At 48.9% G+C, this 20,169-nt stretch overlaps 1 protein-coding gene across 3 annotated transcripts in view; it reads left to right on the top strand.

Moving 5' to 3' along the window:
* The first annotated feature begins 2,992 nt into the window (after positions 1-2,992).
* LOC103183908 (AT-rich interactive domain-containing protein 2-like) overlaps positions 2,993-20,169 on the top strand; it is a 103,578-nt gene continuing 86,401 nt past the window's right edge. For all 3 annotated transcript variants that reach the window (XM_042342273.1, XM_042342274.1, XM_042342272.1), the window contains exons 1-2: positions 2,993-3,166; positions 4,189-4,282. In XM_042342273.1, the coding sequence (XP_042198207.1) occupies positions 3,075-3,166; positions 4,189-4,282 (186 nt within the window). In that variant the 5' untranslated portion in view covers positions 2,993-3,074. The remainder of the gene's footprint in view (positions 3,167-4,188; positions 4,283-20,169) is intronic.

The raw sequence follows: 20,169 nt of genomic DNA, 5'->3' as shown, positions 1-20,169 counted from the left end.
TTACTTGGGGGAGGGGCAGGTTTTCCACTCCTGATTGTTAGTTATTCTGTGTCTCCTGCTGGAAAGGCTTATCTGGATATGGGCAGGCTTGGCTGTGATGTTTCCTTTCCCATGATGATAATAGCCTACCAATACTCACTGTCTGTGCTTAACTGTGAAGAGTTGCTGTTGCTTAAGGCACTCGTGGAACTGCTGCCCCTTAGCACGATTCAACTCCTCTAGGAGGAAGGGGGGAAAAAACAGATTAACAAACCACAGAATTTTTTTGATTTAACATTTGTGTGGGGTGAATGCAGCAGCATAATGCCATCCCATCAATGAGCAACTGATCACAAAGGTTTTGTTTATGGAAATGTTTGAATTCTAATCCAATGAAATAACATTTAAATTATTCATCAACTTTACCAACAGTTAGAGAGGGCTGACGGGGGGGTTTTGGGGAGCGAAGAGGTAAAGATTACAAATTATTTTTTCTGTAAACTTCTCTTGGAAGTTTTTTTTAATTTAAAGGAAACGTACTCCACAGTCTGCAGATCATCCAGAACTCTGCAGCCCGTGTCCTCTCCACACCGGGCTCCGACCTGCCCGCCCATTGGTGTGTCAGCCTTCAGCCTCTCTGCCCCCATCCTCTGGAACTCCATCCCACAGTCCCTCCGCCATACTCCCTCCCTCGCCTCCTTCAAGACCCATCTCAAGACCCTCCTCTTTGACCGTGCCTTCAGTCACCATCCTACCTCTACCCTCCCTGTCCTCCTGATCCCAACCACCAGCCTGGGTGCGGATCCCTGACTGTACAGCACTTTGGGACGTCCTCCTGATGTGAAAGGCGCTGTGTAAATTATGAAGAATCTGATATTGATGCAACCAGAACAAAACTCCCAATCCCGTGCCTCTGGAAACTGTCTAAAGCATGTTGTGTTCTAAAGAGTTTGGAAACGTGGTAGGAATTCCTCACTCAAAGAAACCCACCAAGAAGTTTGGCACCATCTTAATCCAATGTTTAAACACTATTAAACCACCCGGGCACGTTTCCTCACTGCACACGTCTCTCTTTACACAGCGGCGAGTGGGTTGTTAGTCGATTGGCGGATCGCTTTCCGCAGGTAATAATCATTCAAAAAAAATTAAAATAACAATTTGGCCCCTCAGCCCCGGGGCAGTGTGTGGGACACGGCCGCACACCATCAGCTGTCGTGTTTCACCCACACAATATAGTCAATTCACTCGACAGTACATTCTGAGAAGCGCTTTGAGCGCTCAGTGTTGTGATAAGACCCCTCACCCCTCCCCCCCCCACCCCTCACCCCGAGCATCACTGTGACCCAATGGCACAGCGACTGGTGCACAAACGGTAAACTTACCTGTGATGGTCACCTCATTACTGCCATTTTAAAAAATAATAAACTGATATTTGTTCCTCTGATTTGGGCTTTAAGTCGCATTTGGACATTTAGATTCAAACGCCGCGAGAAGTGAGGTTCACACGTAGTCTGAGAGGCTTCGGCCGGGAGTTCATGACGTGACGGCAGCGATTCGTTTGTAAATAATGCTTTTTTAGATATGTTTTTTTAAAAAGAAAGTGACCGCTCTCCCCTCCCCCCCACCCACCCACCGCGGCTTCTCGAGGCACCTCAGGGCATCCTGAGAGGTCATGTGTAGACCGCTAACGGTCCGTCAGCGCGGTGCTCGCCGGGACTTGTAGTTCGCGGCCATCAGCCGCGTTGTCGTGTCTCGTCAGGCGCTGTCCTCAAAAGAACTACAAACCCCATCGCCGCCGCGCGCGCGCCGCTCGATTAGCCCGCAGGCCGAGCCCGACGGGACTACACCTCCCGCCAGGCAGCGCGCGGAACGCGCTCGTTTTTGACGGCGCCGCGGGTGGCTGGAGGGAAATCAGGTGGCAGGACGAGGCGTCGGCGCGGTGCACCGCGGGAACTGTAGTCTTTTCCGCACTGCGCCGCCGCGGCGGCCGGGGGGCAGCGCGGGCGGCCGCGAACTCCAACTCCCGGCGAGCCTCACGCGCCTGCTCGCTCGCTCGCTCGCTCGGCAGCCATGGCGGCGGGCTTGTTTTGAGGAATTGCAAGCCCCCCCCCCCGGCGGGTAATCGCTCGGCCGCTCGGCTCATTGTCTGTGACGGACAGAGTGAGGCTGAGGAGAAAAAATATTCTTTTTTGAAAAAAATTAAAATTCGATTCGTTTTTTTGAAAAAAAAGCCCTCGTAGCAACCCGGCGGCTGGTGCCCCCCCCCCCAACCCAACCCCCCCCTCCTTTACCACCCGCTCTCTCCCTCCTCCCCCCCCCCCTTCTCTCTCTCGCACCGGGAAGCCGATGGAGAGAAGCGAACCGGAGTGAAGCAAAAAAAACTGCCTGAGCTTCTCTCTGTGTCTGTGAGAGAGAGAGAGAGAGAGAGTGTGAGAGAGAGGGGGAAAGCGATGGTGATCCGGAGATTAACATCTCGCCTCCCCCTCCGCTCTGGTTGGCAGCGCTGCTCTGGGAGAGAGAGAGAGAGAGAGAGGGCGCGCGGCGCGGCCGACAAACCGCTCGTATCTGTAGCGTGAAAAAGCAGAAGAGGCGCCTCTTCCACTCGCCCTTTTTTTTCTTATCTCCCCCCCCCCACACCCTCCCTCCTTCCTCCCTAATTCGGTCTTTTATTCGGCGCCGAGACTCCTCCGCGGCTCCTCCCCCCCCCACCCTCTCTCTCTCCCCCCTCCCCCTCCCCCGTCTCTCGCTCTCTCTCTCGGTTTAATCCCCGTCGCGGGCCGGCGATGGCTCGGGTTCGGGCGCCCGACTCTGCGGAGAAGAAAAAGAAGAAACTGTGATTATATATTTATACATATATAAATATACAGTGTATATATATATATAATTTTTATATATATATATATAAATCCGCAGCGAGAGAAAGAGAACGCCGGCGGGTAAAGCACCGGCCGCCAGTCTTTTTTTTGGAGGAGAGAGAGAGGGGGGAAGAGTTTTTTTTAAAAAAACAACAAACAAAAAAAATATATTTTTCCCCCGTGGCTTTCCTGGTGCTGCTGATCGCTCCGAGTTGTCTTTGTGCCGAGTCGGGGATTATTATGGCTAAAACTCCGAGTAAGAGCGGCGGCGGCGGTGTGAGGACGGGCAGGAGTTTCCTGGACGAGCTGCGGCACTTTCACAGGAGTAAAGGGTAAAGGAAAAATATCCGCAACTTCATTCAACCCTCAGCGCAGCAACGGTTAACCTCTCCCTCTCCCTCTCTTACCCCCCGAGAGAGAGAGAGAGAGAGGGGGAGAGGCTTGTGGGGAGGGGGCACAAGCCCCGGGTGTGTGTGGCACCAGTCCCCCCCCCCCCCCCCCGGGATTTGGCCACATACACTCCCACAGGACACCTTCAATCAATCTTTGACCAAAAAAAAAGGTCACAAATATTTCACTTTAAAAGTTTGAATGGTGTGTGTTTTTAAAACAAAAAAAGGTGTGTGTGTGTGTGTGGGGGGCGGTGCATGAGGGGTTTTTTGGGGGTGGATGGGGGTGATTTTGTTTACAAGGCTTTTGTTTCTCTTAATTTATATGTGTGTTAAAAAGAGTCAGTACTTTATTTTACTTCTCGGCGCTGCTCTGTGTTGTGTTGGGGATGTGGGCAGATTTCGGGCTGTGACCCGGGACCCGGGACCCGGTTGTTTGTGGACCTGTTTATAATTATTGATGGCGTTTATTCGTGAAGGTGGTGTGTGGGGGTGTGGGGGTGAGTCCCAGGTGGGAGGGAAGTGAAACTTTTTAAAGAGTTTTTCCTTCTGTGTGTATACATATATATATACACACATATATATTCGAAAATAGCACTGTTACAGAGTCGGAGTAAACAGCTCCGTTTCAATTCCAAGCTGTTGGTTGGGTTCATGTCAATTATTTTAAAATGTCTTTTTTGACCATTCATTCGACACAGAAGAAAGATGATCATAAACGATGTAGATTTGTGACTACAACGTCCACTAATACCAACACATTCATTATTGAAGCGGTTTAATATCTGGGTGTATTCTCTATTTTAGAATCATTTCTTGATCCAGATGTAAACTCAAAACATGAGTGTGGGGTTTAGGGTCGTGTTTTTGACCTCTTAATGAGAACTACATTTTAACATCTTCATGATTTAAGTAACGAGCTCTGATTGAGACCGTTTTGATTTTTATTAATTGTTTGCTTCCAGGACGAGTTTTAGAAAGATCCCAATAATCGGAGGAAAAGAGTTGGATTTGAGTATTTTATACAGCAAAGTCACTTCACTCGGAGGATTCGCCAAGGTACTGTCATGAAAATCTAATTTCTTTATAATGTTTACATTAAAAACATTTATATTTAATACTCTGGCCACTGAAGGGGATTTGTCATTTTTGGACCTGAGCAGGTATTTTATACGATTGGTTTACTGCTGGTACTGGGTTATTATTTCTAAAATAAAAGCAAATGTTGGTTGGTATTCTTCAGTGCTTCTACGTTTTAAATCTTGGTAAAAACCCTGTGTGGGTGTGTGTGTGTGGGTGGGGGTTCCCTCAGGTCTAACACAAAAGCTGGAGGTAACCAGGAAAGGACATCCATGAATATTTCTCACGAGTCCCTGTGCCCTATAAATGATTCGAATTATAAGGTCGAATACAGTTCATAAAACATTTGAAAAAAACAGTGAAATTGTATTATTTTTTACACACACTTGGCTTTCCCACATAATGCCATTGATCAGACAGACTGGACAGTCTGGGTGGGGAGGAGGGGGAGATGTTATTCGAAGGTTGTTATAATTACCCCCTCTCCTCTCCCCCCTCTCCCCCCTCTCCTCTCCCCTCAGCCCTCTCCCTCCCCCTCTCCCTCTCCTCTCCCCTCTCCCTCTCCTCTCCCCTCAGCCCCTCTCCCCCCCTCTCCTCTCCCCCTCTCCTCCCTCGTATATTTAGGCACAATTGGGCCTTTTGAAAATATCTGTCAGAAATACAGCTATAAAGCAGAGGATACGGGTCTGTGTGGGGGATCGGATGGTTTTGCTGAGCGGCAGTGGGAGCCCTGGGCCCGGGGGGGGCGGGGGGGGGGCGGGGGGGGCTCAGAGGGAATTAGCGGCTGTGTAACAGGGACCGGTGTGGGAGAGGCCGCGGGGCGGCGGGAGCCGCAAACTGCCCTCTCGAAGGGGGTCCATCGGCTGCATTTGTTCCCCAAACTCTCTCAGGCCTCAGCCCCAGATATAGGCCTCACACAGGGCCCGACACCACCACAAGGACAGTCTGGGCTCCTCACTGCGGGGCTTCCCGACACCTTACAGTTTGATTTAACATCCCCCCCCCCCCACACCACACACCCCCCACACACACCCACACACACACCCCCCACACACACCCACACACACCACCACCCACACACACACCCCCCCCCCCACACACACCACCCCCACACACACACACCCACCCCCACACACACCCCCCCCCCCACACACACACACACCCACACACACCCCCACACACACCACACACACCACACACACCCCCACACACACACCCCACACACACCCACACACACACACCCCCACACACCACCCCCCACACCCCACACACACCCCCCACCCCCCACACACCCCCCCACCACACCACACCCCCACCCACACACACACACCCCCCCCCCCCACACACACACACCCCCCCCCCACACACACACACACACACACACCCCCCCCACCACCCCCCCCCACACACACAACACACCCCACCACACCCCCCCACACACACACACCACACACACCCACACCCCACACACACACCCACACACACCCCCACACACACCACCACACACACCCCACCACACCCACACACCCCCACACACACACACACACCCACACACACCCCCACACACACCCCCCCCACACCCCACACCACCCCCCACACACACCCCACACCCACCCCCCACACCCCCACCCCCACACACACACATACCCCCCCACACACACACACCCTCCCCCCCCCCCCACCACCCCCCCCCACACACACACCCCCCCCACAGCACCCCCCCCACACACACACACCCCCCCCACACACCACCCACACACACACCCCACACCACACACCCCCACACACACCCCCACACACACCCCACACACACACCCACACACACACCACCCCACACACCCACACACACCCCCACACACACACACACCCCCCACACACACACCCACACACCCCCCACACACACCACACCCCACCCCCCACACACACACACCCACACACACACCCCCCACACACACACACCCCCACCCACCCCCCACACACACACCCCACACACACACTCCCCCCCCCCCACACACACACACTCCCACCCCCCCACACACACACACACCCACACCCTCCACACCCACACACACACACACACCCCACACACAAACACCCACACACACACACACACACCCCCCCACACACACCCCACACACACACACCCCCCACACACAACACACACACCCCCCCACACACACACCCCCACACACACACACCCCACACACACACACCCCACACACACACACCCCCCCCACACATCCACACACACACAACCCCCCCACACACCCCCCACACACACCCCCCACACCGCACACACACCCCACACACACATCCCCCCCACACAGCCCCTCACCCACACACACACAACCCCCCACACACCCCCCCCCACACACCCCCCCACTCACACACACCACCCCCCACACAGACACACCCCAACCCCACACACACACACCCCACACACACACCCACCCCCCCCACACACACCCCACCCCCCCCCCACACACACACACCCCACACACACACACACCCCACACCCCACACACGCACCACACACACCCCACCCCCACACACCCCCACCCCCCCCACACACCCACCCCCCCCACACACCCACCCCCACACACACCTACACACACACCCCACACCCACACACCACACATCCCACACCCACACACACACCCCACACCCCCCCACACACACACCCACATACACCCCACACCCCGCCCCCACCCCTACACACACCCACACACCCCCACCCCACCCCACCCCCACACACACCCTCACACCCCCACCCCACAAACAACCCCACACACACCCTCACACCCCCACCCCACACACACCACCCCCCCCCCACACACACACACACCCACCCACACCCTCCACACACACACACACACACACACCCCACCCCCCCACACACAAACACCCCCCCCCCCACACAGAAAAGCATTTCCCCCAAAATTCAGATCAGGGAACGTCAGAATATGACTTTGTTTGATATTCTGTAATTGTTTTACGGCTAAATGCTGCTTTTATGAAGCTTTTAGGATTTTGTTAAGAATGTGTTATGCATTTTTGGCCGCGTCGGGTGTGTGTGTGTGTGGGGGGGGGGGGGGGGGGGGGGAGTGTGTGTGGGGGGGGGGGGGGTGTGGGGGGGGGGGGAGTGTGTGTGTGGGGGGGGAGTGGTGGGGGGGTGTGGGAGGGTGGGGAGTGTGGTGGGGAGTGTGTGGGGGTGGGGGTGTGGGGGGGTGTATTGGGGGGACTCATTGACGAAGAACTCAGTATTTGTACTGTTATCAAGGTTTGGCTCTGCTCCATTGAATAAACTGCAATAAGATTTATTCTCAGGGCAGAACATAATTGTTTTTAAACCATCACCACATGCAGCAGAATAATGTATGTGGTGAAAGTGACCAAATAGTGACCAAAGGCAAATAGATGTTTCAAAACCTGGATGAGATGATACATTTATGAAGTGTGCGAAGAAGGGGCAAGCTTGCTGAGGTGTATATCTATTTTGCCTTTGATGGGCACAGTCTGGGACACTAGAGCAATCGCGGTGCTTTATACTTACTACCTGTGTTGATAATTATGTCAGTGGGTCACCATGGACTTGGGGGAGTAGTGTGTTCTAATTAACCAGAACCTGCCTGTTCTGAATGTTGTAATGAGTGCATTAACTCAACAGTATTTTGGTTTGTGAAGGAAGAGTACTTTCTTTAAGGATATGCATATCTTGTTTAGACACTTTAGATGGCTTTGTAGTTTTTAGTTGGTGCGTTTCATTAATCGTGCTTTGGTGCCTAGCTTTTTCTCTGTTTTCTCTTCCACCCTCCCCCTCCCCATTCATATATAATTTCCAAGAAGATGGCTGGGTACCTGCACTGTAACTGACCAGCAATTGGCTTAAGGTGACTGACTTACATTTTGCTTTTGTCTACCTGTGGAAGCACCCAGACAAGGAACTTGTGTTTTGGGGATTGACAAATAGAGGTTGTGTGTATACAAAAATTCTTTCTTTCAAACACACTCGTGCCAGGGGACTGCCAGTACTGTTGGACACAAAACCGCATTCCTCCTTTCGCATAGGAGAGAAAATCTTTTCTGGCCATTTTTGATTAATTTACAGTATGTTCTGACATGGAATGCCAATTAGCAGAAATATAAATGAGGATTATGGAACTAAGTTTTCTATGATAGACTCTTGCAGAAAAATGGATCATAACTGTTGGATGCCTCACATATGACAAACAGTGGCAAGTTTTATTTGTTTTGTGAAGGAAGTGTATACACAAATATACGGTCTATTCACTTTAGTCTATTCTGTGAAGCGCTTTGAGACATCTAGAAGACGTGAAAAGTGTTATATCAAGTGCAAGGATTATTATTATATATTATTATATCAGAATTTAAGAGGATATGTCTAAAGTGTGGCTCTATTCAGATCAGCTGCTTTTTCAATTAATCTCACATTTGTTGTTCTGAGTTTTTTTTAAAAAATGTGTCATTAGCATTCTTGCAGTCCCCTCTATTCAGGAAGTTCCTGCCTCATTGATAATGATAGGTTTCAAACATCTAAGCTTATAGTTTCAAGGAGTTTTAAATTTTTTATAATAATGGGGAGAGATGGGGGCAAACTTGCCCAAGTGGGTGGATATTCATTGTCAGCAATCTGTCAGGTGTGGGGTCTGTCACAGGCATGTTGGGTCCTGTGATTTACTGAGTGTCTCTTTTGCCTGTATACGTAATTCTGAACTCCCAGTAACTCTATTCCAACTCTTCCTCTCATACTCACTCTGACCCTCCCTATATTATTCTTTGCTCCTTCTCCAGCCAAGCTCAACTGAAACCTAAGAGGATTTATCTCCACTTGTTCAGCAATCTTCAGCCAGCACATCTTAACATGAATGTAAATCGTTAACGTTTCACCCACAAAATATACAGTCAATTCGCTTTACAGTATATTCTGTGAAGCACTTTGAGATGTCTTGAAGACGTGATAAGGCGCTATATCAAATGCAAGGATTATTATCACCGCTAAGCCAATAGTGAGGATTTGTGAGGGGGGGGATGTAAATGTACCAAGGTTTTGGCCAGTTTTTCTCCTTCAGAGGCTGATTGACCTGGTGTATGTTTCTGGTTTTATTTCAGAATTGAAGCATTGACGGTCTTGCTTTTTTAATCTCTTCTCATTTTTATTGTTAGATTACTTGTTTTACTAGTTGTACAGGAATTTCACATTATTTGCTATCACCTACCTTTTACCTGAGCTGCCCTCTGTTCGTGTTTGTGTTTTAGCCACTACCTAATGTTGTTTTTCATCTGATCCTAATGCTCTCTATCCCATTATTGATCTCCTTTAGTATTCCTCCTCTATTTTAGTTCTGGTGAAGGTTCATTCCTGAGTCTTAACTATTCTTTTCATTTCAGATCCTAATTGCTCCCTCCCCTCCCCCTGACCATTTCCCCCCTACTCGGGTCCTGACCCAACTGTCCAGCGCCTTGGGACGTCCTCCTGACGTGAAAGGCGCTCTATGAATGGAATCTTGTTGTTGTGTTATGCGTTTCCAGCATTTTTAAATTTATTTTTCATCGTTCATTGATCGATATATCTTCACCTGACATTTACATTCCTACACTTTCCAACATGGAACGTAATAACCAATGGGAATAATGTTTTTTTTTTTTGTCTTTCCAATCAACTAGTGATGAGAATTCTTGAAGGGGATGGGGCTGGTAAGCAGGATATCTTTGAGGCTGAATTGGCTCCAAAGGGACATAGAAGCTGAGAATCGAATTGAGGCTTTTAGTAGTCCATAACTAAGCTAGGCAGGTTTGTAAGAATGTAGGACATTGTGGTTGATGGATTTGGTGGAAGGACTTGTCACTTGAGGCTTGGATTTTCTCACGCCTCCAGATAATACTGGATAGGATGGCTCTAGCTGGACATGCATCAGGATACATAACAGTGCTATGCTGTGGAGTCCCACAAGCCGTGGCTCTTGTTATACTGCACCTAAATTATCTGAGACTAAATAAGCAGGGTTTTCCTTTTCGGGGAGGAAGAGGGCACACTCTGCATCCAACCAGAAACCTTACATATGTGGCACTCCCACTAGTTTGGTTTGGAGAAGAGAAGAGTAGTGATGGCTTTTTTAAAAAAATCCCACCGTTCCTGGTGAGGATGGAAAAAAAAGGAGATTATTGTTTTTTATAATTGGATGTAGCTCAAAGCGTGTGGTTACTGAGGTGATTGGATGGATCTGGTACCTTAGTGGAATTGGTTTGATCCTCCATTGGATAAATTTTAAATGATTCTAAGTTCCTAATGTATTATGAATGAGCTAATTATTTGTTATTAATGCTTTATTTTGTTCACTAGAAGTTAAAATCTTTAGTAGCACATTAGTATGTTTTTAAGTCACTTCTTCTTGTTTCTTCCCCAAAATTTGGGTCTTGACACACCTCTATGTTTTCTTTTCAGACGCAATACCTGAGTGAATTAGCATTTTCCTCTCATACTAAGGATTTAAAAGATAAGGAGGGATATTTAGAAAATAAAATAGCACTTTGGTACAATAAAAGGGGGATGTGTGGAGGGGGAAAGATGCCTGAAAGCATGGCCAGAGAGGTAGGTCTTCAGAACTAGAGGTGACGGAAGAAACTAATCAGAGAGTGAGGGCAGAAAGGCTGAAGGCCCCCCTGCATCAGGTGGACATCATCTAAAAAAGCATTATCCTTGTGGTAATGCAGAGTTTGACTTAAAAAAAACTAAGTAAGGAGTTCTGTTTGAGTTCATCTTGCTTAATAGCATACAAACTAGACACCTACACGTAGAAATGATTGTGTCTGGAATGAAATGCGCACTCTGGAGAGACTTCTCTTCTTATCTAATTCTGGAGAGTATTTGGCGCAAGTTGGTGAGAGCCAAGTTTGGGACCCCCAGAGTGTGTGTTGGTGGGGTACAGCCGGAGAGTTTAACCAGATAAAACTGTACACTTGTGATTGAAAGCATTGTCTGGCAAGAGCTATGTGATTTGAATCTTGATTTCAACATAAGGTGAAGGAAGAGCTTATAAAACAATGATTTTGGATATGACAAGTAAGGAAAGATCAGAGGAACAAAAATTACAGCAGTATTGATAAAGGTGAGGAGAAGATTACAATAGAGAGAGCGTTTAGAGCAGTGGTGGCTTCCCAAGTGGCCTGTGGGGCTGTCAAGAAGCCCCCCACACCCGAACACTCGCACGAGTCTAGGTAAGCCTTCTTAGATTTTTTTTGATTGAATACTTCGTGATTTATGAATAAATCAATCAAGAAAAATAATTTTGTTCGCCGACCATAAAGGTTGGCCAACACTGAGTTTGAGACTTGAGGTGAGTGAACCCCAAACCTCTATCGTAGGATAAATGGTGTCTTGTATTCTGTCTAGAGTGTGGGAGAGATGCTGGAAGGGCCTTCCAACTGAAGAGAATCTAAGGGCAACCCGCTCCCAGGCCCCTTTCATTTAATGAGTGATGCAAATGTCTATCTGGCTCAGTTAATAGCACTCCAGCCTCTGAATCACACTGTTATCACACCCCTCCTCAAAAAAAACCACCCTCAATCCCTCTAACTTCTCATACTACTATCCCATTCCAACCTGCCCTTCCATGCCACAGTCCTGGAACGCATTGTTGCAGGTCAACTTTGGTCACACCTCTCCCTCCACTCGCTCCTCAAGCCCCTACAGTCTGTTTTTTGCCCTGCCCACAGCTCAGAGAGCGCTTGTCAAAGTCACAAACTATGTCCTTTCTATCTGTGACAAAGGCTCTCTCAGCCTCCTCGTCCCCTGGAGCTCTGCCGCGTTCAACACAGTCGACCACACCATCCTCCTCAACCGCCTCTCCTCCCTCATCCACCTTAGTGAGATTGCACTTGCATAGCACTTAAACAACCACCTCCACTTCATCTCTGCAAATGGTTTCTCCTCCCGCCCCATCCAATCACCTGTGCGATTACTCCAGGGCTCTATCCTTGGCCCTATTCTTTTCCTCATTTATATGCTCCCTCTAGACGATATCATCCGCACACACGGGGTAAACTTCACATGTATACGGGTGGCACACAAATCTACTTTGCCTCCTCCAGTATCAACTCCGCCAATGTTCTATCAGCTTGTCTGACAGACACCAGGGCCTGGACGAGTGCAAATATCCTGCAGCTGAATGTGGACAAGATGGAGCCATACTCCTTGGCTCCCGTCAACATCTTCACTCCTGCGGATTTGAACTCCTCAACCACTCTGGCCTCACCCTCAGACACACTGAATCAGTGTGCAACCTAGACATTCGGTTTGACTCCCCCTACATCCTTCTCTCCCACATCCGTGCCATTACCAGCACCGCCTACCGTCACCTCCGCAACATTGCCAGACTCCGCCACTGCCCTCAGGCTGTCGAAACCTTCATCCAGCATTCGTCACATCAATCGAGGCTCGATTATGAAAACTCCCTCCTCATCGGCCTTCCCAACTCTTCCCTTCACAAACTGCAGATTATCCAAAACTCTGCAGCTCGTGTACTCTCACACACCAGACTCCGCGACCCCATCACTCCCACCCTCGCCCGACCCCATCACTCCCACCCTCGCCCGACCCCATCACTCCCACCCTCGCCCGACCCCATCACTCCCACCCTCGCCCGACCCCATCACTCCCACCCTCACCCGACCCCATCACTCCAACCCTCGCCCGACTCCACTGGATCCCCATTCCCCCAGAGGATCGAGTTCAAGATCCTTGTCCTCACTTTCAAGGACATCCATGGCCTTGCCCCCTCCTACCTTTCTGACCTGCTGACTCCCTAACAACCGGCTCGGTTCAGCGGGCTCCAGTCTGTTCCATGTCTCCCGCCCTACCATCGGTGGCCGGGCTTTCAGCCTCTCTGCCTCCACACTCTGGAACTTCATCCCAGGATCCCTTCACCTCGCTTCCTCCCTTGCCTCCTTCAAGGCCGGTCTGAAGACCTTTCTCTTCGATCGTGCCTTTGGTCGCCCTCCCACCTCTCTGCCTTCCCTCACCCCTACACCACCCCTCCCCTATGCTCAGCCTCCGACACCTGACTGTTCAGCACATTGGGACGTCCTTCCGACGTGAAAGGCGCTCTGTAAATGTAATTTTGTTGTTGTTGTTGTCCTTCTTTCCCCACATCCGATCCTGACCAGGACCGCCTTTTCCACCTCCGCCACATTGCCCACCTCTGACCATACCTTACCCCAAATGCAGCCGAAGCCCTCGTGTATGTGTTTGTCACCTGCCTGGATTACTCAGACACACTCCTTGCCGGTCTCCCCAGCTCCACTAAAAAAATCCAGCCCATTCAGAACTCTGCTGCCTGCATACTTACCCGGTCCAAACTCCGTACCTCCATCTCACCAGTTCTGGCCCAGGCTCCACTGGCTCCTCATCACCAAACGGATCGACCAAGATCCTCACACTTGTGTTCAAATCCCTTCACTTCCTGCTACCTCCCTATCTCTCCAAGCTCCTCACTCCTCAATCGACCACCTGGTGCCTCTGCTCGACTGGCACGAGTTTCCTGCTTGTCCCTCGCACCCTCCGGGAGGTTGCGCAGTCAGCCACTACTCCCCTAAACTCTGGAACACTCCCTCAGTCTCTTTGCCTTGCCCCCTCTCTCCCCTTTTTCAAGTCCTGCCTGAAAATCTTCCTTTTCGACCGTGGTTATGGTCACCTCTCTCCCCACCCCCACCCGGCTCTGAGTCAGGCTCTGCCACTGTTAAGCGCTCTGAGATGCTACCTCGCAAGGATGGCACTGTATAATTACAAGTTGTTGTTCAATCAGAAAGATGTAGGTTCAAACCCTGTGTGGGACTTAAACTCACACAAACTTAAACTGAAACTCTAGTGCAGTTTTCGGGGTGTATTGCAATGACAAAGGTGCCATCCTTTGAATGAGACGTTAAATCGAGGCCCCTTCTACCTCTTCAGGCGGATGGTACAGATCCCATTGCACTACTCGAAAAGAGAAAGGAGTTTCTCCTGGTTTCCTGACCGACAGTTCCCAAAATAAAATTGTTCATTTGTTTCATGGATGTTTGTGGAGATTGCTATGTGCGATGGGCTGCCACTTTTACCTACAAATAGTCATTCTGTTCAGTAAATCCTGTGAAACACTTTGGGACATCTTCCCGATGTGATATGCTTAATACCAAATTAAAGGATTATTATTATTCAATGTATATTAGCTGTATCCATTGAATTTGAGCCATATAATTGTGCCTCCATGGTTGATTGGCTTTTAAAAAAAATTTTGAGTCACGGACTGATGGTCAAGAAGTTCCTTAACGTATATTTGCTTCAATACCTGGTGAATGTGGGTTTGTACTGAGGGTTTCCAGTCTTGATTGTAATATAAGTGGGAGGGAGGTGCAGACTGACAGAGTAAAGGGTTTTCCTACAGAGTAAAGGGGGTGGGGGGAATGGAGGATAGGCACTTTGGCCTGTTCCTGCCAACATGGCAGATAACAGTACAGCTAATAGAGCAGGAGACATGTGATAACCTGAAATAACATCCCTTTCTTCCCACTGCTCCTGAGAGTCCTATTTGGCTTCCAGGCTCTGATGGCTCTCTTTTCTCTTTGTGGAGTCCTTTAGCTTAGTGATTAGAGCACTCACCTTGCAACTGATTGTGGGACACTGCTGTGCACAATTGGCTGCCGCATTTCTTCCACAAAATATACAGTCAATTCACTTTACAGTATATTCTGTCTCGAAGATGTGATAAGGTGCTATATCAAATGCAAGGATTATTATTTTCATATGTGAGCCTTGTTAGTGTTTCATCAGGCTGTTTACCATCTCAGCTTAACTTGATTCTATCCACCAGACATTCACATGTCCATGTTTAGTATTAAGGAGTAGGAACTCTGACTGCCAGCTTTGCCTTCCCTAGCTCTTGGGTCTCTGAACCCAATGGCAGCTACTCTAATACTGGGCAGCCTGGGATAAGCTAAAATCAACCCAGACTAAGTGCTTCCTGGGCTGTATGGCTCGGTATGTTGTTGCGTATTATTTTATTAAATACATTGGTATAGTAACTTCTGTTCAATAAATAGTAATCCGGAGTAATTCAAATAGTATTTTATTCTAGTATGCAAGGACAAAGTATTCATTTGAGCTATGCTTCAATTAAGAGCCAATAATTTGTTTAAATGAGACTGGACTAGCTTCAGAAAACAATTTTGTTCACTGTGACTTCGATTATCAAAGGAAATTTTGAGGAACTGCAAATAATAACAAATATTGCGGAGGGTGGTCTTCCATTGTAAGAGACAGATACTGCATTCTTTTAAATGTTTATTAGGTGACGGACTCTACCTACCGCAGATGTTATAACTATTATAGGGAGAATCACAAGGGATTGTGATAGTAACAGTGGCACTACTTCTTGAGCATAGCTTCAGTTCCCCTTCTCTGCTGGGTGTGGGGCACGCTGGTTCCAGCGATTTGAATGCTGGTTAAGAATAATTATGTTCTGCGAGTTGCACTATGATTTCAATCTTTTGATTTTAAGCACTCGCTTAGGTCTGGCAAGGGATTTGGATTCAATCACTGTTTTAAATGTGCCTGTGTCCTTATGGTCACTGATTGATAGATAGATGTAGCAAATGTCAATGTTGACTGAGTACTGGCCAGAATATACCAAAATTGGTTCCATTGAAACTTCAAGATATTCTTGACATGGCAGAAGACAATAAACTGTCAAGATGAATCTTGTTTCCTCATTTCTAAAGGTCTTGGTTGAGGACTTGGCCAAATGGTGACATTCTATAGGGTGAGGCGATATAATGTTACAACTGGGGGGGCACTCGGACCATTTCTGTATGGCATTTGACATTCTCATGTCTCCTTGCTACAACAACAAATTACACTACTACAACAACAAATTATATTTGTATAGTGCCTTTCATGCCGGGAGAACATCCCAAGGCTTCCCAAGAACTGTCGTGAACAAGCTTAAGAAAGTAACAGTGACCTTTGGGTCTGAATTGAACAGATTGCTCTATTCCAACAACTGCTGATACCTTCTCCCTCAGAATCTGCCTAGTTTTATATCTGCCTGGTTTTAAATTCTTTCCCTGCCTCACCTAAAGAAATGTTTGGTACTGTTTGAAGAGAGCTCCCCTTGAGCGTTTGTGTGGGAAACATCTGGTCTTTAGTTATATTTAGCCTTGGGACTCCCTTGGTACCAAGCTTCCTTTTAATTGCTTGTTGGTTGAGGCTACCAAGTATCCAGAGGAGCAGGAATTCCTCTCCTTTGGAATATATTAGTACTTTTTTGTCTCTTTAGACAGCTTAGAGGCCCTTTCTGCACATTCCCTTCAGCTACAATTTATAACAACAACTTGCATTTATATAGTGCCCTTCATGCCGGATGCCGTCTTGGAGTGCTTAACATTTGTAGAGCCCGAAGCTGAGCCAGGAGTAGGGGGAAGGTATCCCAAGACATGGTCGAAGAGGAAGGTCTTCAAGTGCGACCTGAAAAAGGGGGGAGATGGGGCAAGGCAAAGGGATTGAGGGAGAGAGTTCCACAGCTTTGGGGCAGGGTTGTGAAAGCACGGCCGAAGATCGTTTGGCGGAGGGTCTGGGGACGAGGAGGAGGCCGGAGGAGCAGACTAGGAGTTGCAGCTGGAGGAAAAGAAGTAGATTTTTGGGTCACCTGCACACATGTGGAAGTCTGTGGATGACATCGCCGCAAGGGAGCATGTAGATAAATAAGGAAGAAGAGGGGGCCAAGGATGGAGCAGGCGGGGGTGAGAGGAAAAAACATTGGTCGAGATGAAGTGGTGGCGGTTGGTTAAGTTGGATTTGAAACTTGCAAATGCGGTCCCACTAAGGTGGATGAGTGAGGAGAAGCGGTGGAGGAGGATGGCGTGGTCGAGAGGTCCAGGCTGACAAGGAGTCAAAGGGAGCCCTGGTCACAGAAAAAGTAAGGAGTATGTAATTTGTTACTTTGTTAATTCCACCACCGTATTACCTTCTGGATGGCATGATCTCATGGTAAAGGACTTATCTTTAGTGCTTGTTTCCGTCTAGGAGCTGTTAGGGAATATTTCGGGAGAGAGGGAGGATGCTTAGCTGAAACTTTTCCTGGAGCATATGATGCTCTGGAAATCTGCTTAAGAAAGCGTAACCCCTTCAGTACTTGAACTCTTCCTCAATGCATCTGCTGCAACATTTAATGTATTCAACAACATCAAAAACTCGCGCATGTATATAGCAGCTCAGAGCACTAAATTCAACTCACAAGTGCATCACAATTTCAGGATGATATCCCTGGAGATTTTGATGGTAGGTGGGCCACGAGTAAGGGATTTTGAAAGAATACTTGTGAGTATTTATTAGCTTTCACCAAATTAGATGAATGTGTAGAGAAAACATTGTTCTTCTGAATCTGCATGCATCTCCAACAGCTGATGTGCTTGTGTGCCACGTACAGTTACAATTTGACAATTGAAAGATTCAGATCTCTTTCCTCCCCCCCCCCCATCCCCCTGTCCTTAAGATTAGAAGTTCATTTCTAATTTCACCCACAAAATATACAATCAACTCACTTACGGTATATTCTTTATAGCGCTTTGAGACATCTCAAAGACTTTTTAAAGCACTTTATTAAATCCAAGGATGATTATTCCTTTGATTGTATTTGATATCTTTCCTTTCACATCGGGAGGGTATTTCAGAGCACTTCGCAGGACTTACTGTAAAGTGTAGTCACTGTATTTTGTAGCATATAATGCTGAAACATCTCAAATTGCTTCACAAGGAACTGCTGTCAAATGCAATGACAGATATGTTTAGAAGTTTCATCAACTGATATATGGTCTTCCTTCCTTTTTGGTTGCCAACATTCTCAACTCAAATATCTGGTTTATCTCAAGAGTTGTAGACAATGCCCCTTTAGATAGGTTTCCTCAAAACTGCCACCATCACTCCCACATTGAAAAAACCCTCCCTTGATGCGTCGCAGCTATCAAGCTACCGGCCCATCTCCAACCTCCCCTTCCTGTTCAAGGTTCTCGAAAGAGTCGTCGCCTCCCAGCTGCGCTCTTTACTCTCCACCCACTCACTTTTCGAGCCCCTCCAGTCGGGTTTCCGTGCTGCCCATAGCACGGAAACCGCCCTGGTCAAGGTCACCAATGACATCTTGACCATCTGCGACCAGGGCTCCCTCTGCCTCCTCATCCTCCTCAACCTATTGGCTGCATTCGATACGGTCGACTACTCTATCCTCCTCCACCGCTTGTCCTAACACCTCAACCTTCAAGGCACTGTCCTTGAGTGGTTTAGGTCGTACCTCTCCCACCATCTTCATTTTGTCTCTGCAAATGGCTTTTCCTCCACCCCCCGCACTGTCTCGTGCGGTGTCCCTCAGGGCTCTGTCCTCGGTCCCCTCCTCTTCACCCTCTATATGCTCCCCCTGTGGTGACATCATCCACAGACATGGGGTTAACTTCCACATGTATGCGGATGACACCCAACTCTACCTTTCCTCTTCTACCCTCAACTCCACAACCCCCAATGTCCTGACAGCTGCCTGTCTGACATCGAGTCCTGGACGAGAGACAACTTTCTTCAGCTCAATGTGCGCAAAACCTCAGTGTTCTGTTCGACCCTGAGCTGTCCTTTTTTCCCCAAATTCGCACCACAGCTGGCACTGCATTCCACCACCTCCGGAACATCGCCAGACTATGGCACTACCTCATCCCTCACGCTATTGAAACACTGGTCCACGCCTTTATCACCTCAAGGCTGGACTACGGGAACAGTCTCCTCGTCGGCCTTCCCACCACCTCCCTCCACACTGCAGGTCATTCAGAACTCTGCAGCTCGTGTACTGTCCCGCACCAGGCTTCGGGACCACATCACACCCACCCTCGCTCGCCTCCACTGGCTCCCCATCCCCCAGAGAGGCGCTCTATAAATGCAATCTTGTTGTTGTTGTTTTGATGGTAAGGGACTTTTGATGCAATTATTTTGTAAATAGTGGAGAAAATCACTACTAGAAGCATACCATTTGTGAGTGCTCTATCAGTGAAGGAATATTCCATACCTAAGAGGGTATAAGTCCACCTGAGTTCAAAGTGACTTGGTTTTAAACCTATTGTCTCCTTAAACTATTGTGTCAGGATGTAAGTGCTATTGTTCTGGTTGCCTCTCTGATCCAGCCTGGCTTAGTTGATAGCACCCACTCTGAGTCAGAAGGTTGTGGGTTCAAGCCCCACCTCGGGACTTTTTGTACTCATGGTCTTAGTGTTGACACTCCAATGCAATACCATGTCCTGGATGAGAGCTAACTTTCTTCAGTTGAACATCAACAAGACCGATTGGCTCCCGTCAGCGCCTCCTCACCTCAGCTGCTGACAGCATCACCATCCATGGTTGCACACTCCACCTCACTAAGTCAGTCCGGAACCTTGAAGTCTTGTTTGACCCTCAACTATACTTTCTACCCCACATCTGCGCCATGACCCGCTCTGCCTTCCCCACCTCCGCAGCATCGCCCGGCTCCACCACTGTCTCACACCGCAGGCCACCAAAATCTGTTCGCTCCCTCCACTCAGTGGGCTCCAGCCTGCTTCACGTTTCCCGCCTTGTTTGCCCCACTATCGGTGGGTGGGCCTTCTGCCACTCTGCACCCACCCTCTGCAACTCCATCCCGCAGTCCCTCCATCTCGCCCCCTTCCTAGCCACCTTCAAGACCCATCTCAAGACCCTCCTCTTCGACTGTGCTTTCGATCTCCCTGCTTCCCCCCCCTGCCCTCCCCACCCTGACCCTCAGCTCAGGTCTGTAACTCTGTCCAGTGCCTTGGGACGTCCTGACATG

This window comes from Callorhinchus milii, unplaced genomic scaffold (genome assembly GCF_018977255.1).
Source record: "Callorhinchus milii isolate IMCB2004 unplaced genomic scaffold, IMCB_Cmil_1.0 Scaffold19, whole genome shotgun sequence".
Taxonomy (NCBI): Eukaryota; Metazoa; Chordata; class Chondrichthyes; order Chimaeriformes; family Callorhinchidae; genus Callorhinchus; species Callorhinchus milii.
This window is presented reverse-complemented; position numbering and strand designations above follow the sequence as displayed.